We start from the raw sequence: 23,453 nt of genomic DNA, 5'->3' as shown, positions 1-23,453 counted from the left end.
GTTACTAATTTTATGTAATCAGATTTAAAGGGAATCTGTCACCTATTTTTTCCCCTATGAGCTGCCGGCACCGACATCAGGGGCTTATCTACAGCATTCTGTAATGCATTCTGTAATGCTGTAGATAAGCCCCCGATGTAACCTGAAAGATATGAAAAACGAGTTATATTATACTCACCCAGGGGCTGTCTGGTCCGGTCCGGGTCCGATGGGTGTCGCGGTCCGGTGCCTCCCATCTTCTAGCGATGACGTTCTCTTCCTTGCTTCTGTCGCGGCTCCTGCGCAGGCGTAATTCTCTGTCCTGATGAGGGCAGAGCAGAGTACTGCAGTGCGCAGGCGCTGGACCCTCTCTGACCTTTCCCGGCGCCTGCGCACTGCAGTACTCTGCTCTGCCCTCAACAGGGCAGAGAATTACGCCTGCGCAGGAGCTGCGTCAGAAGTAAATATTGCATTCTCTCTGCTCCTTTTTTACTCTAGATGTCCGCACCACACAAGGCAATAACAATCATCTGATTATTGCATGTTTGCTGCATTTCTTTTATGCGTTTTCCCATTATTTATTTGATGCGATTTTGGTGCAGATATGAAGCAGAGTTTTTAATGCTTTTGTAATAGTACTGAAAAGCTTTGATTCTGCACTTAAAAATGCAAAAGCTGTTTTTCATGCATTTTTTTCAGAAGCAGCCAACAGAAAAAATGCACCAAAACTGCAGAGTTTAGCAGCGCCTTCAAACCACAGATGGCTGAGATTTCATGGAATCATGTCCACTTTGCTTCTTAATTTAGACCAAGTTCACATGTAGCAGAAATGCACAAAATTTCTTTTGTGTTAAGCTGTCCAGGAAAAGTGGATGCGATTTAATGAACATTGCGCCCCCTGTGGTCTACAGACTCTGCTGGACTCTGCTGTTTTGGTGCTTTTTTCTCTTTTGTCTTCTTTGTGTAGACTAGAAAAACGCATGTAAAAATCTGCAGTTAGTTTTTTAAGGGCAGAATCAAAGATTTCCTGTACTATAGAAAACACATTAAAAACATGGCTGCACATCTGCACCAGAAAGGCATCCAATAAGGGGGAGAAGATTGTTATTGCGTAGTTTGGTGCACTTAGTTGCAGAAAACAAAAAATACAGTTTTTCTGCAACATGTGAACACAACCTTGCAGACACAAAAAAGCTAGATGTCGAACAGTGAAGCTACATAAAGATGTGGTTGAATGAACAAAAAATATATAGGTCCCAACCAGATATGAGCAGGACGCACAGATTTACATTGCTCCAGCCCTGGGTGATCAAAAGCTGCGCTGGGGATGCCAGAAGGTTAGAGATTCGCAGGCCTCCAGTCAAGTTGCCAGGTACCAATCATTTACACACTGGACCAGAGACCCGTAAACCCATCCGCTTGTCTCCAGTCCCAACTGTCCCGGATACAGTGGACAGTCTCAGATATGGGTCTATGCCTTGCAGTCTCGGGCGTCTGCTGAATTTCCCTCACTACCGCCACCCCACTGACAAATCCTCCTGCCATGATAGAAATTGTAAATGGGCATGGATTGGGGTGTGGCCACATAATCTGTCCCTTTTATCTTTTCTTCAATGATATGTCATTGGTATAATATTGAGAAGTCTGAATGAGACAGATTATTGGAGCGCCAGGCTGTCAGGTCCCGGGGTGCTGGTTAGATTAGTTCCGATGCTGCTCCTGCCGGGTGCCTCAAAGGAGGATGAGAACATGGAATGCAGGAAAACCCGGTCACAGGGAGCGCAAAGGACGAGGAGAAGGAGAGTAGTTAAAAGCTTTCTTCTTTTATTAGATTCCACTATGCGTTTCGACGAATAACCTCCGTCTTCATCAGGTGGCAACCTTGGTTACCAGCTCCCTGCACCAACGAGCTGGTTTCTAACATACACAGCGGGTAACTAAGCGACGTGCGTCGCTTGTTACCCGCGTGTCACTGTCCTGATCGCTGCTGAGATCTGCCTGTTTGGCAGCTCACCAGCGATCATGTAGCAACTCACCAGCGATCCTGACAAGTTCATATCGTTGTCGGGATCGCTGGTGAGTTGCTATGTGTGACGGGGCCCTAAGAGCAATTGGTTCTGCCAGACTATGAGACCTTTAGCTTTGTGGGAAGTCCTTTACATAGTGACTAATTGACTATCCAATGGACTGAGACAAGAAAAAAACCCTTTCTCCTATGTACAGTGAAGGTAGAATTACTACCCTGAAAAGTTCAAATGAAAGTTAAACTGTGACAAACGGAAGTTAGCCTGTTAACACCAACATTTCAGAAATTGAAGGTTTAAGCTTATTACTGTGGTATTGCAAGCTGACTGTGAGTGGTAATTTGAAAGGCAATAGGATATAGGCAAAAAAGACTTGGACTGTAACACCATAAAGTGGTCTTGGAGTATTTTCCTGTTTATACGCAGATATGGACGACACGTATATTTGCATGTTCACTACTGATGGTGGTTGTGAGCAATTCCATAGATGGACTCGGTAGTCATGAGGATACACAGAGGTGCTGGAAATAATTGTTCCAAGCAGCTTGTACAACTCCAAAGTATCTCTAAGGTGGGAGGGGCAGAGGGTGGAAGGCAAGCCTCCCTGAGGAACCACCGCTGCACTGAAGGACGGGCAGAATTCATCAGCCAAAAGCCTCAAAAGTATTCAGTGCTATCACTTATTTTGGTATTTTAAGGTAAACCATTAGGTTTTCTGTGCTGCAATTTTTTTTTTTTTACTTCTGTTTATGGCATAAGAAAATTGCAGCACAGGTGCGAAGAAGATGGAGAAAGTAATTTCTCCACCTCCTCCATTGAAGGCAACTTGTATGGGCGAGTACAATCCAATTTTTGGCACAATCGGCATGAGAAAATAACTGCAGATCTGCACTGCTCCATAGTATAACATTGGGCCTATTGCTATCTGATAAAACATCGCATTTCACTCGTCCCAGTTATACGGCAGTGTGAGCGAGCCCTAAAAGTGATAAAATAAATATGTTCTATACAGGGTGGGACTGGCCCACCAGAGAACTGGAGAATTCTCCGGTGGGCCCTGCCTTATCCTTCAGGAGTTTTCATAATGTAAACCTTGCAGCTGCTATGGGGCTCTTGAGTTGGGGAGAAACGTGGGCCCTCAGAATCAAATCCTCTGGGGGGCCCAATGTTCTCCAGTCTGACACTGGTTCTATATATAACAGAAACAGTAATATCACCCCACAAAAGCATCCAAAACCTGCCAAAATAAGTCTGGGTGAGTTGACAGGAAAAAAAACATTTCATTGTAATGAGAGACTTGTAACCTGGCAGCCCTGACAATGGGCCCCTAGAATAATTGCAATTTGGAGCTCAACTTTCATTTTTTAAACCAATGATCTGTGGACGGTTGCTGATGCAATTGCTAATTTCTTTCTCCCGCCAGTTACTTACCCGTTCCAATGGCTGGCAGTGCCACGCTCGTAAACCCGTTCTTATGGCATTCTTGCAGAATTTTGTCAATAGAGGCTTGATAAGCAGGCACCGTGATGGGTCCAATAATATGCATGATATTTTTGCTTCCAAGTTTTCCACCACTTGTAATTGCAACTTCATCTTTATTTAAAGTACCTAAGAAGGATACAGAGGTGAATGTAGGATATGAATATTATATTCTTCTCTTATGTGCCTCATACTCTCCTCTCCTAATTGTCATATATCATTGCACAAAAGAAAAAAGATACAATTGTGTATCCAGCTAAATTTAGATAAATTAAAAAAAGATACCAATTTTCTTGCATTCCTCCTTAACAGTGTCCCCTGCAGCTTTCAATATTGCCCCGGAAACACCTGTAAAGACAGAAATAAAATGCATAAAAATACCTTATAATTTATAAGATCACACTTATTTACAGCATGTTATTGCCTACTTTAGTCTGATGGATCCCATGAGGTACAATCAGGCTCTTTAATGAGTTCAGCAAGTGTTGTGCATGAAAGACAACACTATTTTGTCCCATGCCCTGTTTTGTTTGTATGGAATAACTTCATAACTTTTTAACATCATTAAATTAAGAAACTTTTTGAGACGAGTGCCTTACATCAGTTAGAGGAGCTTGAAAATGTATTACTAAGGCTATGTGCACACGTACCGGAACTCTCGCGGAAATTACCGCGAGAATTCCGGAATTCCATTCCACGGGAAAATCGCATTTTAAATTCCCGCGATTTTCCTGCGGAAAAAATTGCATTTTGCAAGCGTATTTAGCTTGCAAAATGCTAGCGTTTTCCAAGCGATCTGTAGCATCGCTTGGAGATCTGATTGACAGGTTGGTCACACTCGTCAAACATAGTGTTTGACAAGTGTGACCAACTTTTTACTACTGAGGCCGCCTATGCAGCATCAGTAGTAAAAGATAAAATGTAAAAAAAAAAAATAATGGTGTTATTCTTACCCTCCGACGTCCCGCGCAGCCGTTCCCAGTAATCCTTTGCGAAAATGCCCGCGATGACGTCCGTTCTCGCGGGATCGCGATGTCTCGCGGTGATTCGCGATGACGTCGCGCGAATGACCGCGAGACTTTGCGATCCCGCGAGAACGGACGTCATCGCGGGCATTTTCGCAAAGGATTACTGGGAACGAGAGCGTGGAGAGAAGCGGGAAGGCTGCGCGGGACGCCGGAAGGTGAGAATAACAATATTTTTTATTTTAAATTCTATTTTTTACAGGGATATGGTACCCAGAGCCCGGAGGACAGTCTCCTCTCCTCCGGACCGTGGGTACCATCCGTAAATGTTCTGCTTACTTTCCGCATGGTGTGCAAAGCCACATGCGGGAAGTAAGCGGAACAATGCATTCCTATGGGTGCGGGATCGCCGCGATTCCACAAAATTAATGAGCATGCTGCGGTTTTTACCGCGAATCGATTCCGCCGCGGTAAAAACCGCAGCATTAGCACAGCATTGCGGAATCCCATAGGAATGCATGGGATGCTTATTTTTTGCGTTTTTGCGGCAAAATCGCACGGTTAAAACCGCCGCGGAAACGCGAAAAAAACGCCACGTGTGAACTCAGCCTAATTGTGCTTGGAAGATAGCATCCAACAAAGGGTAAGTTCACACTAGGCGTTTTTATGAGCATTTTTTTCTGCAGCAAAACCTGATCTCTTGTCAGGAAAGAATCTGCAGAAAAGAACTCGTTTTCCATGGTTTTCTCTGTTTTTTTTCTTGCGGATTTGGTATGCTAGATTTGTTTCTTGTGCATGCTGATAAGGGCTCATACTCACTTGTGAGAGACTCGCACGATTCTCGCACGAGTCTCTCGCATGAAAACCCTGCACTGCCGCCGGCACTGGGACCGGAGCGTGCGGCTGCATAGAAATACATGTAGCCGCACGCTCCGGTCTGAGTGCAGGCAGCAGTGCCAGGTTTTCATGCGAGAGACTCGCACGAGAATCGTGCAATTCTCTCGCAAGTAATTTTAGTGTTGAAAAAAAGTCCTAGTCTATAGATTCAAGTTTTGGGGCAAAAAAAGCAGCAAAATCTGATACCTGTGTTTTTGGTGTGGTTTTTTTCAGCGTTTTTCACTCATTGAAATGAATGGGTGGTGAAAAAAAAACGTCAGGCAAAAGAGCCATCAATCAAGCAGGAGGAGGCTACTTTGGGTGGGGAACAGAGCTGGATTCACAGAGGCTTCATGTCTACAATAGTCATTTGCATATTAATTCAAATGTTGATTTCTCAGTAACGGAGCAAGGGACTGGCAATGTAAGGCCGGGATCACACACAGCGAGATACGGCCGAGTCTCGCAGGTTAAAACCAAGCTCTGGCGCCAGCACTCTGGAGCGGAGCGTGCAGCCGCACAGCAATACATGGCGCTGCACGCTCCGCTCCGGAGTGCCGGCGCCAGAGCTTGGTTTTAACCTGCGAGACTCAGCCGTATCTCGCTGTAGTGTGACTCCGGCCTAAAGGTATTACTGGGCCTGTTTTTTAGAACTCTGCAAAGGAATACGTGGATTTCGTCCGCGCTGCCCAAATGATGAAATTAAAATAGACATATCAAGAGAAGAACAGCTTCTAACTCTTACTAGGAATTTTTATGCAGATAATAGAATACTGTCTGATAACTATGAACTTTGACATGTGTCATCTGACTGTTTGGAGCTCATTTTTTTTAAATCGGTGTGTACTTAATGCACCATCTATGTATGCTTTATGTGGTATTTCCTGAAGAAGAGGTTGCAAAAAAACCTTGAAACGCGTAGAATAAACCACTGTCAAACTTTAATAACCTTCTGGAATTTCATCATTTGGGCAGCGCATGCCTTTACTACCTACTACCAGGTGAGCAGTTTTTTGTCAAACCGCTTACTTTATTTGTGGGATAAGACCCTATATTGCGCTTGTGTCTCCCTCTTTCCTCACAATACTGGGCCTGTTTTTTGAAAGAGCTACATGTTCATATAAAGATTGGTGTATGAAATCCTTCTGACAGATTCCATTCACAGTCTACTGTATTACAAAACATCATTTCTACAACAATTTACCAAATACAAGCAATATCTGACTTTATTTTCTGTCCTGTACTCTGCTATTTAGCAAAAATTACCTTCAATGTAAAGCAATTTTCCTTAGTGTTATTGCTCGTCCAGCTTTAGCAATGTAGGCAGTATACAGCTATATTTTTTTTTACTTACCTGAAGTTTGATTCAGTGATGCATTTGCCAAGTTCACAACACAGTCCGCCGCCTGATGAGTGATGTCTCCTTTGATTAATTCAATCATTTTTCCAAAAACCGAGAAGTGAGGGTAATTTGTCTGAATGTAGAGTACAAACTACGATTACTCACAGATTCCAGTACAGTGATTTATTTAACATTATATCTAGTGCATAATATTATTAAAGGGAATTTGGCACTAAGATCAATCCCTCCATACCACATATATGGGTATATACTGAAGGCATTTGAAAGCCAAATCCGTTGACACCTTAATCTTCTATCTGTTGCTGCATTCCTTGAGAAATAAATGTTTTAATTCACATGCAAATGAGGCATTAAGTGCTCTGGGCGTGACAGAATTTCACAAGACATTGCCTCCTTAGGTTGTTTCTCCACCCATCCATCAACTTCTTTAGTTTGATTGATATGTGACTGGGTGATATCAAGAAAGAAAATCAGAAAGTAGGCTATCAATCAAGCTAAAGAGACTGATGCTCAATAAAAACCTTGAGAGGCAGAGGCTCAGGAAGTGCTGTGTCATGCCCAGAGCACTTAATGTCTAAGGCCTGGGTCACACGTGCGAGAATCGAGTGAGTCTCTTGCATGAACATCCGGCACTGCCACCGGCACTCGGACCGAAGCATGCGGCTGCATAGAATTACAGTGCCAGGTGTCCATGCGAGAGACTCGCACGAGAATCATGCGAGTTTCTTGCATGTGTGACCCCGACCTAATAGTTGTATTCACCTCCCCAGAGACTGCAGTGCTGCTCGCCCTTCGTATTGCCTCAAGCTCAAGTGATCATCACTATACTATGTGCCTCAGAGTGCGCACAGGGGAGCCTACACTCTGCATCTTCCATAAGGATTTTTAAAGGAGGTTACAATGGAACATTTCTAATAATCTTATAGGTATGTGAACTAACATTTATGCACATTTATTTTATATATTTTGCATGCCGATTATCCTTTACTCATATTTCTGGTGCTGTATTATTTTACTGTACCACCATATACTGTATGTCTAAACAGACTAGACAATACTTTGTTCACATTACTGAATCATTATTCGTAATACTGATGCTATATTGTTTTAATATATACCCAGACAGCACTACTGTATATCTTTTATATTTCATTTTAATGGTCGCCCTTTTTCCTTCTTACTGCACTTCCTCAATCTATTAGTGCAGCAGTACTATTCACTATCAATTCCCCCACTTATGGGCCATCACACAGGACCCATTGTACGGTAGTGCTTGTTATTCAGGTAGCGGACACTCGCTAGGCAGCCAAATAACCAGGTCCGGCACGGGTTTCTCATATAACTCCAACAGTCCATGCGGTTTATTAGGCATCATAAACCATGAACAACAACATAAAGTTCATATACAACAGCATAGCGTCCATGACAGAGCTTCACTCTGTTTATCCTGTGGTCACGCAGGTCATGCAATGTCCAATATGCAGGCTTTCTAGCCTCACAGTTATCTCACCCCGTGGCCGGGTTACTTCATAGCTGCTTCACCACAAAGCAGACGTCCATTCCCTCACCTGGGAACTATCAGACACTTGCAGCCATTAAACACAGTGTCCACACGTGCTGTTAGGAAGGTAGCCACACGAGACCTTCCATATGGACCAATAGGGTCCAAGCATTCACTCATGTGACCTACCCAGGCCACTTTATATGGTCTGTAGCCACGCCCACCGGATCACATGGCTATGACCTCATCACAGGTGCTTCAAGCATTCATACGCAAATACTTTACTATGGCGTTCTAGACACCCGCCCCTAGGTGGGTTTGTAGGTAGCTGTTGCTGCCCGTCTCACCAGCTACCTGGAAAGCTCTCCCTGACACAGTGTAACGAAAGATCAGCAGTGCTTCTGCAGATCAACACACATATTCAAGCTTCCATCCCAAGGCCACCTACCTTGGGATACCTAACGATCATTCAGCATCCTGCCACTCATTCTCTCTCCTGGGACACCCACACAGCGCTCCCTAGCGGACACAGTGGTCACTACACCACATACCTCCCCTCTCTGTTCCCACTTGTGGGGTTGAACACACAACATTACCCCGGGATCTCGAGACCGGGCACCCATGTCACCTTGCCCAACAGGTCGAGAGAACCGTCTCCGTCTGTTTTGTCTATCATATGGCCTCATCTCTACGTTAGGCCTCCCCTGCCCCCAGCAGTCAGAATATCAGCCTTTATCTTTGGCCCTTTAGTCACAGTCTGTCTGTGTCATCAGACACTGTTTAGTTATCACACTCCTCCAGTGTGCTCCGTTACCTCCTTTTCTATCTATGCGTCTTGTAACAAATGGTACATCACCACGTCTAAGTTTGCTTTTCAGTGCATTAACCTCACGATTCATTGCATCTGTTGTCACTGTAGCATCCTCCAGTTCACGCTGTAATCTACGGTACAATGTATTGGCACGTTGAGCCTCTTTCTCTGCTTCTTCCACCTGGCGCTTCAGCTGTTTCAGACGCACATTTTTTTTCTCCGCCTGGCCTTTGTACTGCTCAGAATTACGCCTTTCATCATTCATTTGCATTAGTACATCCTTCAGTTTTTTCTCCGCACGACATACTTGTTTGCTTGCAGATTGTCGCTCTTTAGTTTCAGCCTACAGCTGTTCCTCCAGTTGTGCAACCTTTGCTTTTAACTCCTTATTCTGGCGATCTAACTGCTGACGGGCATTCTCATTCTTCTGAGCATTACTACGTTCCGCCTTGAGATCAGCATTCATCTGGTCAACCTGAAGTGTGGCCTTTCTCAGCCTGTCATTGGCTAATTCAACGTTGCCTTGTTCTTCCTCCACTTCTTCTTCAAGCTGAGCAATGCGAGACTCTAAACGCCTCTTTTCTTCCAAAGCCAGAGCATCTTTACCACTGTTGTTGGCAATTACATCCGCCAGTTCATCTCTTTCCTGCTGTGCTTGCCTCTTAGCATGCTCTGCGGCAGCAAGCTCCTCCTGCATATGGATCATCTCTGCTTTCATACTTTTCAGTTTCTTTTTATCTTCACTCTGTTCACCACTTGGGCCTGGCCTCTGTAAGCCTTCGTCCCAGTTCTTCTCCCACAGAAGACCTCTTACCGTTTCTGTTAGTACTCGTACCTCTTCTCTGAGGTACTTATTCAGACCTTGCCACGATGCCAGGTGACCTTTGAACTCTGAGACTTCCTTCTCTAGCTCTTCTAGTCTGTGCTCCCTTTCTCTCTCAGAGCCACAGTCTCCCCCAGAGACTGAGTCACCCCGATCATCCGTGAGAACCCTCCAGTTACCCTCTGACCGTGTGTCCGCTCCAGTTGTCTCATCTCCTAGCCCACCATCCATCATGTCACAAGACGCCAGGTCCGTAAGTTGGGCAGATGTACCCCTTCTTCCGGTCACTTCTACGACTGACTTGTCCACTTTAGCAAGCGTCACAGTCTCACTGTTAGCACAACAGCAGAAATGTCTCCATCCCCTTGCTGTAGAGGAACTCCCCTCTCCCACAAGCCAGAGAACAGTCTAGAGTCGCGGCCTATAACCACTGGACAGGACAGATTCGGGACTATCGCTAAATCCTGTCCCTCGATGTCCCAACCTGTCTCAAAGACTACCTTGGCAACCGGGCAACTCTCAGTGCGACCGTGGTTGCAAGTAACCCTCACCTTTCTGCCAGGTATCTCATGAGCAACCCGCACTAGAGTCACCGGGCTCCCAGGGTCGACCAGACCAACTATAACTTCATTATCTATCTGGAGGCCACACCCCCTTGGCATCATTCTGGCTGGGTAGTTCACCAGGCAGATAGGACAGACATAGGACATTTGCTCTTGGCAACAGTTCATCTGTACCAGGTTTTTCACATCGGAATGCTCCGCCCATTTTTGGGTTACCGCCCCCTTTCGGGATTTCCCCATGTCCTTTCTACAGGTCTCCTTAGACTACAGTTCACACCAAAACAGTTTATGTCTTTGTTACGTGGACCTGTCCTGTGTGACGCGACCAGCAGGCCGGTAAATAAAACAACAAGACGCGGCACGTGATACTGTCCTGTGTGACACAGCTCGCAGGCCGGTAACTAAAACAACAAGACAAGGGGAAGGGACACAGTTACAACGGTGGGCCCTGCAATAGGGACAGGGGACGTGGAGACCTCCTGCACTCCCCTGAGTCAGTGTCCCTAACGCTCCTAACGTTCCCTGTTGTGAACTCATTTTCTGCTCCACCAGTTGAGAGTTCTCCCTCTGGTGGTGACAGGAGGTAGTGAGGTTGGTTTAATTGATAGTGATCTGCCACCTGATGAGGAGGATAACGATTGGATCTCTGGAGTATCAGACTGGATATAAGACAGCCGATGCCCTATCATGGTGCTGGTGATTCAGTCTGCTTCTCAGGTCTTGGACTTCAGCTCTGTTCCAGTCTTCTCAAGTTAAGTTTGTTTTTGCTATTGTTCACACTTGCTCTTGTTCGTCAATTCAGTTTTTTGTGGTCAGCCAGCCCCTGCTGGGGTTGTGCTGAATTTCCGCTCCTATTTATCTGTAGTTGCCTTTTGGTCCCTTATTAGATTGGCCTCTTTTTGCTCTGTCTCAGAATATTTCAGAGTGCTAATATAGTGGGAGAAGTCTAGTGACTTCAGGGTTAATTTTGCTATCAGAAGTGTTGGACATTATTTTGGTAGGGTTTTTGGCAGATTGCAGACAGTGTCTTTCCTTTCCTGTCCTTTCTAGTTAGTCGGGCCCCATCGTTTGCTCAGCCTATTTTTCTGCCTTTGTGTTTTCATCTTGTTTCACCGTCAATATATGTGGGGCACTGTCTTTCCTTTGGGGTCTGCTCTGGGGCAGTTAGTTTTCCTCTTTTCCTGCTTTAGGCTTATGTAGCTCTCCGGTTGTGACGAGGCGTCTAGGATCATCGTAGGTACGCTCCACGGCTGCTGCTAGTTGTGTGGTAAGATCAGGGATCTGCAATCTGCACAGTTACCAACCTCTCTGGTTTTCTGAGACTTGGCTTGTGTTGTTTTTTCCTCCTTGGTGACCCATTCATAACAGAATCACCAGCCATACCACAGATTCTAGGGTACTCAAAAGCCGGGGAAAATTGTTTAAAAAGGAAAAAAAAAAAAAGTGTCAGAATTTTTTTTTTTTAATTATATTTTCTCCTCTTTTTCTCTGGGGCCATAGGAGGATTTTTTTTTTTCCTCTCCTAATAGATTAAGCAACTGTCTGATCGTGTGGAGCAACTTGCTGCTGAAGTACAGGGAATTTCCACCTATCTCATTCAGTCACATGCTGCTGAACCCAAGATTCCTACTCCTGATGTGTTTTCTGGGGATCGGTCTAAATTTCTGAATTTTAAGAATAATTGTAAATTATTTCTTGCCTTGAAGCCCAGCTCATCGGGGAGCTCTGTGCAGCAGGTTAAAATTGTCATCTCCTTGCTGCGCGGCGATTTCCTCTGACACCTGAAAATCCTATTCTGACTAATGTGGATGCATTTTTTCAGGCCTTGGGGTTGTTGTATGATGAACCTAATGTCGTTGATCAATGTTATGCGGGGCTTAGGTCAAGGAGGCTGACAAACCCGGGCCCCTGCGGAGTCCTTCAAACTAGGGAAAACCCTGTCTGACCCTCAACCCAGGGTTTTTGCTAAAGGTGCAAATGCCTGAGCCTCCAGCCTCTCCTTATCTCCTGCTCAGCCCTAATCTGAACCCTCCACCCTCCACCCAGTGAGTTGTAAAACCACCAAAGCCCACACAGTAATGACAGACAGGGAGAACTCAAACCACACCGCGCCGCAACCACACAGGACAATACTATAATGTGAACAGGGCAAAACAAAGCACAAATATAGGAAGGCGAAAAGGTAACAACGGATCATACGACACCAGATATGAATTTCTCTCTCCAGACCAGAACCACTTGGCACAAAACACAAGCTATAATCGGCGATGCCCACAGGCCAGCACGACTATTTAAAGACCGTGGGCGTGACCAAACATCCCACCTGATTTCCAGCTAGATTAACCCCAGATAACCTGAGTAAAATCAAGCCGGCGCCACTGAGGCTATAGTGGACGGAGATGGAACTACCGCTGCCTGCCGGACGCTGTGGTGTGAACAGCGTACGACATGACAGTACCCCGTCTTCTACGAGGGACCCCAGGGCCCTCAAGACTCATAGGACCCGGCTTGTCCGGATGGCGGCGGTGAAAGGAACTGACCAGCCGATCCGCATGTATGTCCGAGGCTGGTACCCAAGACCTCTCCTCCGGACCATACCCCCGCCAGTGCACCAAATACTGAAGAGTACGGCGCAGTACTCGAGAGTCCACCACCTTGGAGACTTCAAACTCTAAATCGCCATCCATCATGACTGGAGGTGGCATCGGCGTCGTGTCCACAGAGCCTACCACCTTTTTCAATAAAGACCTGTGAAACACGTTGTGTATCTTGTATACCGCAGGAAGCTCCAACCGATAAGCGACCGGGTTAATGATGGCAGCAATCTTAAAAGGGCCAATAAATCTTGGACCCAATTTCAATGATGGAATTTTGAGTTTTATGTTTTTAGTAGCTAACCACACCCAATCACCAACACACAGGTCCGGACCTGGCACGCGTCTAGAGTCAGCCACACGTTTGTATCTTGCACTCATGCTCAGCAATCGCTGTTTCACACTCCTCCAGACCGATGATAGTTGAACTCCTAACCGGTCCTCCTCTGGGACGCCCCCAGAGCCCCCCTGACGCAAGGTACAAAATTGAGCATGGTGCCCATAAACACAAAAGAACGGAGACTCTCCCGATGATTCTTGGTGGTGATTATTTAATGCGAACTCGGCCAAGGGAAGGAACGTCGACCACTCCTCTTGGTTGTCAGACACAAAACATCGCAAATACTGCTCCAGATTTTGGTTCATGCGCTCAGTTTGACCATTTGACTGCGGATGAAACGCCGACGAATGAGACAACTTGATCCCCAATCGTGAGCAAAAAGCTTTCCAAAACTTCGCCACAAACTGGGTACCCCTATCAGACACTATGTCCGACGGAACTCCGTGCAGTCTGACCACCTCCTGCACAAAGACCTGAGCCAACGTCTTCGCGTTGGGCAAGGAAGGCAACGACACAAAATGCGCCATCTTCGAAAATCGATCAACCACCACCAGGATGACCGTGTTCCCCGCCGAGGCAGGCAAGTCTGTGATAAAGTCCATGGAGATTTCTGTCCATGGCCTACTAGGTATCCCCAGCGGCTGTAGAGTGCCAGCAGGACGGGTTCTGGGCGACTTGGCCCTGTCGCACGTGATGCAAGCTGTCACGTACGAAACCACGTCCTGCCGGATTTTTGGCCACCAGAAGCGGCGCGATACCAGTTCCAAGGTGCCCCTAACCCCTGGATGACCGGCCAGGACCGAGTCGTGGTGTTCCCCCAACACTTTAAGACGGAGATGAAGGGGTACGAACGACTTATTAGCGGGAAGTCCTGGTGGTACCTCCTCCTGGGCCTCGGCAATCTCCGCCTCTACCTCAGTCGTGAGAGCCGAAACCACTACACCTTCCTGGAGGATGGGTACCGGATCTTCCCGAGGTTCTCCCCCCGGAAAACACCTGGACAAGGCATCCGCCTTGGTGTTTTTCGCCCCAGGACGGTAAGTCACCAGAAAGTTAAAACGTGTAAAAAACAATGCCCAGCGAGCCTGCCTGGGAGACAGACGCTTGGCCGACTCCAGATAGAGCAGGTTTTTATGGTCGGTGATGACTGTGACCTGGTGGGCCGCCCCCTCCAAGAAGTGTCGCCATTCCTCAAAAGCCAATTTGATGGCCAACAACTCCCTGTTGCCGATGTCGTAATTCCGTTCGGCCGGCGACAGCTTCTTGGAGAAGTAGGCGCATGGACGCAAATTGCTCAAGGACGAGCCCTGTGACAGTACTGCCCCCACTCCCACCTCAGACGCATCGACCTCCACCGTAAAAGGTTTAGATACGTCCGGTTGCACCAGAATGGGGGCTGAAGCAAAACGGTTCTTCAGAAGCTCAAATGCACGCACCGCATCCTCAGACCAGATAGCGAGATTGGTACCTTTTTTCGTCATGTCCGTGAGCGGTTTGGCTATAGTAGAGAAATTCTTAATAAACTTCCTATAATAGTTAGCAAACCCAAGGAACCGCTGGAGCGCTTTTAGATTACCAGGCCGTTCCCATTGCAGCACCGCTTGCACCTTCGCGGCATCCATTTTAAACCCTGCGGCGGACACAATATATCCCAAAAAAGGCAACTCTTGAACAAAAAACATGCATTTTTCAAGCTTAGCATAGAGCTTATTCTCACGGAGCAGCTGTAACACCTGCCTGACATGCTCTAAATAAGTGTCCTGGTCGCTCGAATAAATGAGGATATCATCCAGGTACACAATCACAAATTTCCCCAGCACATGAGCAAATACATCATTTATGAAATGTTGGAACACAGCCGGCGCGGTTGTCAACCCAAATGGCATAACTAGGCTTTCAAAATGACCCTCAGGGGTATTAAATGCCGTCTTCCACTCATCCCCGTGACGGACCCTTATGAGGTTATATGCCCCCCTGAGGTCAAGTTTGGAAAACCACTTCGTACCCGCCACCTGGTTGAACAAATCAGGGATCAGAGGCATCGGGTAGGGATCACGGACCGTAATCTGGTTTAACTCCCGGAAATCCAGACACGGGCGTAACCCCCCATCTTTTTTCTTAATGAAGAAAAACCCCGCTGCTACAGGTGAGGATGAAGGCCGGATGTGCCCTTTACTTAAACTCTCCGCAATGTAATCCTTAAGAGCTTGTCTCTCCGGACCAGAAATACTAAACATCCTCGCCTTTGGCAATTTAGCCCCGGGTTTTAACCTAATCTGACAGTCATAGGCTCGATGTGGAGGTAGTTCTGAGCAACCCCTCTCAGAGAATACGTCCGCAAAATCCAGCAATGCCTCCGGAAGGCTGGACTTCACGGCGGACACACATGTGGCCAAGCAATTTTCCTGGCAGAAACTGCTCCACTGGACTATGTCATGGGTTCTCCAGTCAATCACCGGGTTGTGCTTAGACAACCATGGGAAACCCAGGACTATTTGTGCTGGGAGATTATTGAGTACCTTACATGTAACCCACTCAGAATGTAGGACCCCAATGTGGAGTTTAACCTCAGCTACAAACTCAGTAATCTCCCCCTGTGGGAGGGGAGCGGCATTAATGGTAATCACGCAAATAGGATGAGGGAGTTTTTCGATCTTGAAACCTGCCATGCGAGCAAACTCCTCATCCATGAGATTGGTGGCTGAACCGCTATCCACAAACACTGATATAGGTAGCTCTCTGCCCGCAATAATAACCCTGGCAGAGAGCATACATTGAGATACCATCATGGAGGATATGCATACGCTCAGTTGGGCCTCCTCCATACCCTCTGAGCTTACCAGTTTTCCGCCGGTGCGACTTTCTTTGGTAGCACAGGACAAGCATTTACATAATGATCTCTTTTACCACAGTAAAAACATGCTCCATGCTTCCTGAACCCAGGAACGCGACGCTGCACATGCGATACCCCCGCGATTTGCATAGGTTCCGTGGGCTCACCTGCAGCAACCACACTGGCACCCCTGCTTTCCCCCAGAGGCAGCGTCTCCTGCGCCCCTTGACGCAAACGGCGATCAATACGAATAACCAAACTCATGGCAGATTCTAACGATGCAGGAGTCTCATACATCAGGAGGGCCTGTTTAACTCTTTCTGAGACCCCATGAATAAACTGACTCCGCAGCGCTGGGTCGTTCCACTGTGTGTCTACTGCCCAACGGCGAAATTCTGAACAATAGTCTTCCGCCATACGTTCCCCCTGACGGAGGGCGCGGATTTTAGATTCTGCCAAAGCCAATCTGTCGGGGTCATCATAAATGAGCCCGAGTGCTGAAAAAACATTCTCAACCGAATGAAACGTAGCAGAGTCGGCTGGTAAGGAAAACGCCCATGCTTGGGGGTCCCCACTCAGTAAAGATAACACCAGACCCACCCGCTGAGCCTCATTACCTGAGGAGACCGGGCGCATGCGAAAGTATAACTTGCAGGCCTCCCGAAAGATGACAAATTTGCTGCGTTCCCCAGAAAATCGTTCAGGCAGCGGAATCTTAGGCTCTGCACCTGCACCTGCAGAAGCCGCTTGCACATTAGCTACAACCAGGCCCTGCTGCTGAACTGCCCCCTTCAACTCGGTGACCTGTACGGACAGCGCCGCCAACTGGCGGTTAATGGAAGTCATGGAATCCATGGAAAAATGTTGGTCCGATTATAATGTTATGCGGGGCTTAGGTCAAGGAGGCTGACAAACCCGGGCCCCTGCGGAGTCCCTCAAACTAGGGAAAACCCTGTCTGACCCTCAACCCAGGGTTTTTGCTAAAGGTGCAAATGCCTGAGCCTCCAGCCTCTCCTTATCTCCTGCTCAGCCCTAATCTGAACCCTCCACCCTCCACCCAGTGAGTTGTAAAACCACCAAAGCCCACACAGTAATGACAGACAGGGAGAACTCAAACCACACCGCGCCGCAACCACACAGGACAATACTATAATGTGAACAGGGCAAAACAAAGCACAAATATAGGAAGGCGAAAAGGTAACAACGGATCATACGACACCAGATATGAATTTCTCTCTCCAGACCGGAACCACTTGGCACAAAACACAAGCTATAATCAGCGATGCCCACAGGCCAGCACGACTATTTAAAGACCGTGGGCGTGACCAAACATCCCACCTGATTTCCAGCTAGATTAACCCCAGATAACCTGAGTAAAATCAAGCCGGCGCCACTGAGGCTATAGTGGACGGAGATGGAACTACCGCTGCCTGCCGGACGCTGTGGTGTGAACAGCGTACGACATGACAATCAAGCTGAGAGAACTCTTGGCATTAGACCAGGGTGAGGATCCTGCAGAGTTGTACTGTCAAAAATTCCGAAAGTAGCTCACTATATGGTAGCTTACTACATGGAATGATAGTGCATTGGCAGCTCCCTTTCGGAAAGGTTTATCAGAGACCACCTGCCACCTTTTGAACAAATGTCTGAACCTATGCAATGTGATGGGGTTCTGTCTAGGGCGCAACGTCAGGAGTTTAGAAGGCGTAATAAGCTGTGTTTTTTCTGTGGTGATGCCTCTCATACTATTTCTGTCTGCCCTAAACGAGAGAAACATTTTGCACACACATTTGCTGTGGGCAGTGTACAACCTAAGTTCCTTTTGGCAATTTCTCTGATCTGCTCCTTGTCCACATTTTCCACTAAGGCTTTTGTGGATTCAGGAGCAGCTCTGAATCTGATGGATTTGGAATTTGCTAAATGTTGTGGTTTGTCCATGACGCCTCTGCAGATGCCTATTCCTTTGAGGGGTATTGATGCCACTCCTTTGGCGGAGAATAAACCTCAGTATTGGACCCAGGTGATAATGCGAGTTGCCCCAGACCACCAAGAAAATTGTAAATTTTTGGTGCTGCATAATTTGCATGATACTATTGTTCTGGGTTTCCCCTGGTTGTAAACTCATAACCCAGTTTTGGATTGGAAATCTGTCTGTGGTGAGTTGGGGTTGTCAGTGTGTTCTTAGGGACGCTCTTGTTTTCTCCACCTCTCCTCAGTCTCATGATATTCCTGATTATCTGGCTGATTTCTCTGATGTATTTAGTGAGAGTAAGTCTGCGTCTTTGCCTCCTCATAGGAGGTATGACTGTGCAATTGAGTTGATGCCTGGGTGTAAATTTCCCAAGGGTCGGCTTTTCAACTTATCTGTACCCGAACATGATGCTATGCGATCCTATATTAAGGAGTCGTTGGAGGAGGGTCATATTAGACCATCCTCGTCACCTTTTGGCGCTGTTTTTTTTGTGGCCAAGAAAGATGGTTCATTAAGACCGTGTATTGATTATGGTTCCCTTAACAAAATGACGGTTAAATATCAGTACCCGTTACCTCTGATGTCTGATTTATTCTCCAGAGTTAAGAGTGCCTGCTGGTTTATTAAGCTTGACCTCAGGGGGGCGTATAATCTTATTCGCATCAAGCACGGGGATGAATGGAAGACGGCGTTTAATACTCTGGAGGGACATTTTGAGTACCTGGTGATGCCTTTTGGGCTCTCTAATGCCAATTCTGTCTTCCAGTGCTTTATGAATGATATTTTCCGAGACTTTGTGGATAAGTTTTTGATCATCTATCTGGATGATATTTTGATCTTTTCTAGTGATTGGGATTCCCATGTGGAACATGTCTGGACTGTGTTCTGGATTTTGAGGAAGAATTCCCTGTTTGTTAAGGGATTGAAATGCCTCTTTGGTGTACAGAGGATTTCATTTTTGGGATTTATCTTATCTCCATCGACTATTGAAATGGACCCTGCCAAGGTACAGGCCATTTATGATTGGGTTCAGCCTACTTCTTTGAAGGCTCTCCAGAAGTTTTTGGGTTTTGCTAATTTCTATCGTAAATTTATAGGTAATTTTTCTAGTATTGTCAAACCACTGACTGATCTGAACAAGAAGGGAGCTGATGTGCTGAATTGGTCTCCTGAGGCTGTCTCAGCATTTCAGGAGCTTAAGCGGAGATTTACTTCAGCTCCAGTTTTACGGCAACCTGATGTCTCACTTCCATTTCAAGTGGAGGTAGACGCTTCTGAGATTCATAACAGTTCCCTATGCCGGTTCCGCACCGGGCGCCAATCAGGAACCTGTCACCCTAGCACACCCTACACCTTTCCCTTGCTAGGGAGCTGGGTGTCGCAGGCACTGGCCCCACCGCTGTACTAATACACACTAAGGAAAAACACAAACGGGGAAACACAACTTAGCTTTACTCTGTTGCACTTGCTCCTGGCAACGAGTCCACCACCAGAATGCAGCTCTCCTCCTGAATCGCTGCCACCAAGTTCTGTCAGAGCTACAAGGAAATCCCCTATGACTCCTTCCACACCAGGGCTAAGACAGTGCTGCAAGGAACGCTCTCCAGCTCCTTCCTCCACCAAGGATGGTTGAAATGAACACTATCACCAACACTGATTGCAACACCTGTGACTCTTTTATAGCAGAGCCAGCAATCACACCTGCATAATAATCATGTGCAGTGACGCTCACCACCACCGGGGGCAAACTTAGAACAAACGACACCACAGTGCAATAATCCTAATGGCCACTGGGGGCAAAAAGCAACCTTAAGCACAGCTTAAGAAAAAAAAAAAGGTTACCTGTGCTTTTTATCAGTCCTGATCCAGCATGGATCATGACAGTACCCTCCCCTTAATGAGGGGCCTCTGAACCCTCAAGACCACTCTCCATCAGGGAACTACCTACAGCGGGGACGCCCAGACCCAGAGTTCACCCCAGCAACTACCTGCATGTCAGGTTGATGAGAAATGAGCCCGCTGGTATTGGCAACGTATGTTCTGGAGGCAACACACATCTCCGAAGCGCTGACCTGGGGAGCGGGTTGTGTATGTGTTTGTTTGATATGAGCTGGTAACACTCCACAACACACTTCCACTGGATGTTTTTTAGTGGCCACCCATACACGCTCGCTCACACACAGGTCCGGACCTGAACGTTTATTGCAACTCGTTCGTTTGTCACCACTTGGACAACTCTTTCTGGGATTGACAACAGAGACCTAGAAGAAGACCTAGTAAGGTCGAAACGCGTAGTCTGCACTCATAAAGCAGCAGTGTGCCCTTTTTTCTTATGACCCCCTGTATATATTTGGGTTTCTGCCACATGGAACTATTTTAAAAGATAAAAATAAAATGGATTTTATGGCCAAGTAGGAAACATCCGCTGGAATTATTTGCTGGTTTTTGTTTCTATTGCAACATGGGTGTGCCTCTCCTATTACAACTCCGTGCGGCTTCCTGGCAGTGAGCAGAACCACTAAGGACGTCCAACTGGGTGAGCTGGCTATAATTTTTCTTGTTTGACAACAGAGGCATCCCCCTGTGTCACCACACTCACACCCCCGCACCTCACCAAGGGGTACCCCAGCCTCCAACCCCTTCCACCACGAGGTCTGCGCCTCCCAGGGTTGGCCAATGGCGAGGGTTGAGACTTGCCCCTACTCTCCTGCAGCACATCTGCTGCCCTCACCGGAGAGGAAGAGGTCCGTTGAAGAGAGACAGCAGAGACAGTAGTTCCTAGGCAGCAGCCCTCACACGAGTGCCCCCAGCTAACCACTTCCCTCGCCCGCCAATCTATTACCGGGTTGTGTCTTTTCAGCCAAGGGAGGCCTAAAACAATAGGTACTGGCATTTCCTCCAAGACGTAGCATGACAAGGACTCCTCATGATGTCCTATAGCAGATGGATATTCTCTACGACCTTGGTCAAGCTCCCCTGGCTCAGTGGAACAGAGTTTATGGCCTGGACGCTTATAGGCTGGGCTAGCGTCCTACACCTTAGACCATGAGTCTGGACAAAGCGAGCATCCACCAGACTGACTCCTGCTCCACTGTCCACAAACACCGGTATCACCTCCGGTACCTCACCAGCCAAGACCTCTGTTGACATGGTACTTTGGGAGGGCAAAATGGAGGAAATGTATACTCCCTGGTTGCCTCCCTCCAAGCTACCAGGGGAATGCGGCTTCTCAGATGGCACAGATAATTTGACGCGCAATGGGCAAGCCTCCAGGACATGACCAGTCTGCCCACAGTACAAACATGCCGATACCACTCCCCGAACCGTAGGCAGCTCCGATAACAAACTAGCTCCTCCTACTTGCATAGGTTAGACAGGAGACTTGGCATGAACTGGGCAGGCTCTCATAAAATGGCCAGGCTTCCCACAGGAAAAGCATACCCCCCCACCACGACGAGCCGCAGACACCCCCTTGTTTGTATCAACAACACCGGGCTGTCTGGGTTCCTCCGTCCGCACTGGTGGATCCTCTTCCCTAGCGAGGACATCAGGGGGCACTTTTTGTATATGTCTTTCCCTAAGGTGTCTATCCACCCGGATGGCAAGGGACATGGTGGACACCAGCGAGCTGGGGGCGGCGTACTGCACCAGAGTGTCCTGCAACTTTGGAGACAAACCCTGCACAAATTGACTCCTAAGTGCAGGGTCATTCCACTGAGTATTAGTGGCCCATCTCCTAAACTCTGAGCAGTACTCCTCAGCGACCCGGGCTCCCTGTTTACACCTACGGATTCGGGATTCCACCAGGGCGACACCATCAGGATCCCCATACACAAGCGCCAAAGCCGCAAAGAACTCGTCCACGGACTCTAAAGATGGCGAATCGTCCGGTAGGGAGAAGGCCCAGGATTGGGGATCTCCTTTAAGAAGGGACATAATGATTCCCACCCGTTGCTCTTCACTCCCTGATGAACGAGGGCACAGCCTGAAATACAATTTTCAGGCTTGTTGAAACACCAAGAATTCATCTCTCCCTCCAGAAAATCTGCCAGGGAGGGATATCTTGGGTTCTGGCTGAGCCTGTTCCTGAACCAAGCCCCCAGAGCCCACCAACAGCCGCAGCTGCCGCACCAACCCTCCGCGCAGCCCCATAATCTCATTAGTAAGGGTCTGCAGCAATTGGGCAAAGGGCTGAACTGGGTCCATGGCTCAGCAGAAAAAATGTATGGTTGGTGATAATGTCATGTGGACCCGTCCTATGTGACGCGACCAGCAGGCCGGTAACTAAACAACAAGACGCGGCACTTGATATTGTCCTGTGTGACACGGCTCGCAGGCCGGTAACTAAAACAACAAGACAAGGGGAAGGGACACAGTTACAATGGTGGGCCCTGCGATAGCGACAGGGGATGTGGAGACCTCCTGCACTCCCCTGAGTCAGTGTCCCTAATGCTCCTAACGTTCCCTATGCCGGTTCCGCACCGGGTGCCGATCAGGAACCTGTCGCCCTAGCACACCCTACACCTATCCCTTGCTAGGGAGCTGGGTGGCGCAGGCACTGGCCCCACCGATGTACTAATACACACTAAGGAAAAACACAAACAGGGAAACACAACTTAGCTGTACTCTGTTGCACTTGCTCCTGGCAACAGAGTCCACCACCAGAATGCAGCTCTCCTCCTGAATCGCTGCCACCAAGCTTTGCCAGAGCTACAAGGAAATCCCCTATGACTCCTTCCACACCAGGGCTAAGACAGTGCTGCAAGGAACGCTCTCCAGCTCCTTCCTCCACCAAGGATGGTTGAAATGAACACTATCACCAACACTGATTGCAACACCTGTGACTCTTTTATAGCAGAGCCAGCAATCACACCTGCATAATAATCATGTGCACTAACTAAAGAAACTAGAGTGCAATGACGCTCACCACCACCGGGGACAAACTTAGAACAAATGACACCACAGTGCAATAATCCTAATGGCCACCGGGGCAAAAACCAACCTTAAGCACAGCTTAAGAAAAAAGAAAAGGTTACCTGTGCTTTTTATCAGTCCTGATCCAGCGTGGATCATGACAGTCTTTAATGATACCACACAAGTTCCTGTTGGCACCACCACAGCTCCTGCTGTCACCGATCTCCGACACCTCCGGCTGCCGTTCACACATAGCTGCTGGTGTCACCTTCTTAACCGCGCCGATTTACAGCAAGCCGCTTGTCACCTTCATAACCCCACTGAGTTACAGCAAGCCGCTTGTCACCTTCTTGACCACACTGAGCCACCGCCAGCTGACTTGAGAGGGAAAAGAAAAAAAAAAACACACAAAACTC

General features: G+C 47.5%; 1 protein-coding gene across 2 annotated transcripts in view; it reads right to left on the bottom strand.

Annotated features, from left to right (window-relative positions):
• The window catches only part of LOC141049313 (protein mono-ADP-ribosyltransferase PARP15-like), an 86,358-nt gene that overhangs the window by 31,435 nt on the left and 31,470 nt on the right, over positions 1-23,453 (bottom strand). For both annotated transcript variants that reach the window (XM_073545604.1, XM_073545605.1), the window contains exons 6-8: positions 6,678-6,798; positions 3,768-3,830; positions 3,435-3,611 (exon numbers count right to left, since the gene is read on the bottom strand). In XM_073545604.1, coding sequence (XP_073401705.1) covers positions 3,435-3,611; positions 3,768-3,830; positions 6,678-6,798 — 361 coding nt within the window. The remainder of the gene's footprint in view (positions 1-3,434; positions 3,612-3,767; positions 3,831-6,677; positions 6,799-23,453) is intronic.

Source organism: Dendrobates tinctorius, unplaced genomic scaffold (assembly GCF_039654945.1).
Source record: "Dendrobates tinctorius isolate UK_male_01 unplaced genomic scaffold, ASM3965494v1 ptg000143l, whole genome shotgun sequence".
NCBI lineage: Eukaryota > Metazoa > Chordata > Amphibia > Anura > Dendrobatidae > Dendrobates > Dendrobates tinctorius.
This window is presented reverse-complemented; position numbering and strand designations above follow the sequence as displayed.